Source organism: Danio aesculapii, chromosome 5, assembly GCF_903798145.1.
Source record: "Danio aesculapii chromosome 5, fDanAes4.1, whole genome shotgun sequence".
NCBI lineage: Eukaryota > Metazoa > Chordata > Actinopteri > Cypriniformes > Danionidae > Danio > Danio aesculapii.
Genome location: NC_079439.1, coordinates 20,961,322 through 20,966,321, shown reverse-complemented (window position 1 = coordinate 20,966,321; position 5,000 = coordinate 20,961,322). Strand labels below are relative to the sequence as shown.

General features: G+C 39.2%; 1 protein-coding gene across 1 annotated transcript in view; it reads right to left on the bottom strand.

Annotated features, from left to right (window-relative positions):
- The window catches only part of ankrd13a (ankyrin repeat domain 13A), a 13,787-nt gene that overhangs the window by 7,941 nt on the left and 846 nt on the right, over positions 1-5,000 (bottom strand). Inside the window, exons 2-6 of the mRNA XM_056458940.1 lie at positions 4,526-4,607; positions 3,937-3,998; positions 3,640-3,770; positions 1,880-2,037; positions 1,474-1,614 (exon numbers count right to left, since the gene is read on the bottom strand). Coding sequence (XP_056314915.1) covers positions 1,474-1,614; positions 1,880-2,037; positions 3,640-3,770; positions 3,937-3,998; positions 4,526-4,607 — 574 coding nt within the window. The remainder of the gene's footprint in view (positions 1-1,473; positions 1,615-1,879; positions 2,038-3,639; positions 3,771-3,936; positions 3,999-4,525; positions 4,608-5,000) is intronic.

Genomic DNA, 5,000 nt, shown 5'->3' with positions numbered 1-5,000 from the left:
ACACACACACACACACACACAAATACACACAAATACACTACGGACAATTTAGTTAATCCAATTCACTTATAGTGCATGTCTTCGGGCTGTGGGGGAAACCGAAGCACCCGGAGAAAACCAACTTGAACATGGGGAGAACATGCAAACTCAGAAATGCCAACTGACCCAGCCGGCACTCGAACCAGCAACCTTCTTGTTGTGAGGTGACATTGATAACCACTAAGCCACCGTGCTGCCTCCTATAGAATGTAGTAATTTAAAAGAAAGATCTGTAAGGGATTATTTTTATGCTGGGCACTGTCTGTATTGTGACTGAAACCTACAAATCGTGCAACAAAGAAACACTTAAAAGTGTATTTTGGATATTTTCTTTCCATTAAACTGAAAAAAAAAAGAAAAGCAGAAACTCAAAATCTCAAATTTACAGGTTCATCAAAAACAAAACTGTGTCTGAACTTGTAAGAAGTGAAAAATGTTAGAACTCTTTCCTGGATCAAACTAAATGACTCATTTATAGTAATGAAGATGAGGGGACTTTTGTGATTGGCACACATAACAGGTTTTGTCTGGATTTTTATTTTGGAAAACACATCCAAACCAAACCAAACCAGGGGTCTGGTTCGGGAACCACAGGATTTCATCTCTGTTATTCGCAGATGATGTTGTTTTGTTGGCTTTATCGAACATGGACTTTCAGCATGCACTGGGGCAGTTTGGTGCCGAGTGTGATGCGGCTGGGAAAAGAATCAGCACCTCCAAGTCCGAGGCCATGGTGGTCCACCGGAAAAAGATGGTTTGCCATCTCCAGGTTGGAGGAAAGTCCTTACCCCAGGTGGAGGAGTTTAAGTATCTCGGGGTTTTGTTCACGAGTGAGGGAAGGACTGAACGTGGGATTGACAGGCGGATTGGTGCAGCGGTAATGCGGTTGATGTACGGGTCCTTTGTGGTAAAGAAGGAGCTGAGCCGAAAGGCAAAGCTTTCAATTTACCGGTCAATTTACGTTCCTACTCTCACCTATGGACATAAGCTTTGGGTCATGACCGAAAGGACAAGATCTCGGATACAAGCGGCCGAAATGAGTTTCCTTCGAAGGGTGGCAGGGAGCACTCTTAAGGATAGGGTGAGGAGGTCTGACACCCGGGGAGGAGCTCGAAGTAGAGCCGCTGCTCCTTCACATTGACAAGTCCTTCACAAGTCAGCTGAGGTGGCTCGGGCATCTGTTTCGGATGCCTCCTGGATGCCTACCTAGGGAGGTGCTCCAGGCATGTCCCACCGAGAGGAGGCCTTGAGCAAGACCCAGGACACACTGGAGGGACTATGTCTCTCGGCTGGCCTGGGAACACCTCAGGATCCCCCTGGAGGAGCTGGAGGAAGTGTCTGGGAAGTGGAAGTCTGGGGTTCTCTCCTAAGACTGCTGCCCCCACGACCCAGCCCCGGAAAAGCGGCAGAAAATGAATGAATGAACATCCAAACCTGCTGCCTGGTTGTCACACGTCTCTTCAGTGGGTGTGGGTGTAGAAGCCGGTGTTTTGGTGTCCAGCGGCTCATCAGTACTGCACTTGTTGACACTTCCAAAAGTGATGCGAGCATTCAAAACATGGAACAGAGGGATTTCTGAAGGGAAAAAACAACAAAGAAATGCAGGATTGAATGGTGAAAGCGGTCTTGGAAAACGAACAGCTAAATTAGTTAATACTAAACCCTCTGCCATACGTAATTAGCAGACATTTAGGTGAACTTTAATAATGCACTTTCCGGTTAGGTGCTGGTTACAAAAGGTTAATATTCAAGCCGACACATAGACTTAATACAAATGCTCATTTTAATCGGGCTTCCTAAAATGATTAACCTTGTTTCTCTTTTGCGTTCTTTCACTCACCGATCTTCACCGGGAAGCCAGGGGGAAACCTGAGGTTGATGAAGTCCCTGAGTCGGGCGAAGTGAGTGCTGGTACGAGCCATCAGGTCAATAATGGGAGTGACCTGCTCTACCAGAGACAGAGGATGTTCCTCACTCATCCACAACGTGCCTTTAAACCTGACAGGGGACAAAAGACAAAACTATCTATATCAAACTTTGAAAGAAATGTTTATTTGTATTGAGACAGGATGCATTCATTTGATAAAAAGTAACAGTAATCAGATAAACAGGAATCAAATGAACAGTTTTAGGTGTGTACAAGCTGACATCATCAAGTATGTCACTCGGTTTGCAAAAAATAAAATAAATACAAATACACGTACTGTGTTGAAAACCATTTATTGTGTGATGGAGACTACTGAAAGGCAGTTAAAATGACCCTATAATTGAAGTTATTAAACTAGATATTTTACTAGATATGACTGCTGTTTTGAGTTTTTGCAAATCATCACTATTAGTATCACAGCAGTTAGGTAATATTGAGTTACATTTTCAATTTGATATTGTTTTTCTCTATTTTGATTTGATTTGATTTCTCTGACTATGACAACAGTTCCAAGTAAAGTCAGAGCAGAAATTTTCAACACTAAAGTATCTATCAACATTATTTTTTTTAAATTCCTGAATGAATCTGTATTTGAACACATTATCCATTCATAAATTCAATTTTGTGTCCAAAATCTCATACTCGAGTCGGTGGTTACTAATTTTGACTAATAAATTACTTCACAACCACAGAAAAAGAACATTCTCTATATTATGAATGCAACATTTTGACCGTTTTTGAAATTTATGGCATAATTATTATTTCTTCCCCACTATATAAAGCTGAAGACAAAATTGTTAACGCACCTAATAAAGAAGTGAAATGTTTAATCTTTTTCTTATACTTACCAAGTGATGTTTAACAGAGAAAGGACTTTTTTCCACATTATTTAATCTGATACTTTACTTCTAGAGGTTTCATTACATTTTGTTTGGCTAGAATATTTTTTAAGTATTTAAATTAACACAAAATTCAAAACGCTACGGTCAATATTATTGAACCCCTAAAGAATGTTTTTCAATTGGCTACAGAAACCACTGTTTTTCAATGGCTTGCCTAATTAACCTAACTTGGTTAGTTAACCTTGTTAAGCCTTTAAAATGCTCTTTAAAGGGGTGGTCCACTACGATATCATATTTAAAACTTTAGTTGATGTGTAATGTAGCTGTGTGAACTTAAACAACATCTCTGAAATGTAAGGGGAGACATTGGCTTTTATAGAGTAAGCTTAGCAAAGCCTACAGCGAACGAAGTTTGGGGACTACAAAAAAAAAACAAAACAAAAGCATCCGGGCGTGAAATCACAAGGGGTATCTAGTTACACGCATTCGACACGCGCACACGTTATGTACTGTCATCATGGCAATGAAAAACGAAATGAAATATAAAAAAATATTGTTTAAAGTGGAAAAAATTGAAAAAAATGTCTCTTTTAAACAGCGCTAAGTTTTAAGTGAATCATTTGAAAGGATGATTTGATTAATCCCTCATTAGGATAGCTACTTGCTGCCACCTACTGGTGATTTTAATGTTATGTTTTGTTTATGCATAAAATTACTAAACCACGCAAGGTAGCGCCACAAAAACACACTAAACCAAATACTGTACAATTATAGTTTTGTTTTGGTCAACATTGCACAAGGTGACGAGGTTGAGTGAATGGCCAGTCTTACTTCTGTGTTCTGATGGTGAGCTCAATGGGCCGGCCGATGTCTCTGCCCTGCAGGTCGAAGTTGGGGTTAAAGTACTCCTCTGGAGTAATAGCTGTGGGGTTCGTGGCAGTGGCAAACTCCATAGTCATGTCCTACAATCAATCCAGAATACTTTAAGCTTGCTAAAATACAGTGCTACCAAACAGCAGCAGAGCATTTAAGCCACAAACTGTATGAAAGTGGCATGGTTTGATATTTTATTAGCAATTTAATAGCATTTGTAAGTGTGCCTAAGTGTCGAAAAATAGCTTGTTTTACCCCTTGAGCACCGATCTGTTGTTCTACCGTGCCCAGTAAAGATTCCAGAACATTCCTTTCACCTGTGGAGATCAAAAGCCTCAGTAGATAATAATAATCAGTTAACATAACAGGAAACTGCCTATTGACCCTTTACCAGCAGCAGGGTGCCAGAGTCCAATCTGGAACAATACCATATGTTTCCACTGCTGGAATAACTGACATAGGCCAAAAAATTTGGTTTAAAACTGGACCCCTACAACCTAAAAACTGATAACAATGCCAAGGGACAATGTAATGTCTGCAATGAATTAAGTTTTCAAAACAACAACTTAATCTGGCAAGACTGAAACAAAGCAGAACTGAATCATATAACAATAGATTGCACCTAGACATAATTTACACTAGAAACACAGATGCGTTGATTAACATTGAGTTGGCACTTGGCAGATATATTGCTTGTCTTTCTCCACTTTATTTTAAATGTATGTGAAATGACTGTTATAACTTCAGCTCATCTAACACAGCTTCAAATGGCCTCAGCTTCATTTCGGTGAAAAAAAAAGTATATTCGATATTTATAGAGTAAATCTTAAAGTGGGTTAATTACTTTTTATCCTGGCCTTCTCCTCGTCTGTGAGGTGCTCCGTCCTGGTGCGAATCACAACGTTCACATTGTTCACTGAAAAAACCTGCCAAAAGCAGCATCATCATCATCACCCATAGGACAAAGACTGCCTTATTCTCAAACTCACAGCTATAAAAAGAAAGCCTGATGTTTCTGAGGATTCACTTTTCAGCTTTCTGTAGCACAATTTCTCCCTTAATTTATATTTTATTCATCTTTTAATGCCATATCAGCAGCATTGGCTATATTCATGGCAAAACCTACACTAAATATAAAATACATAACATGCAATCATATCTGCTGCTTAATAAACATTCATTATCCAAAAGACATATACAATCGTTTAGTTTGAATAATGATAAATATTCTAAAGTTTCTCCTTTTTAAACATTTCCCTTAAAATGTTTCCTGAATAAAAGTGTTGTCTACTTTGATTTAGAAATACACATTCTATTAA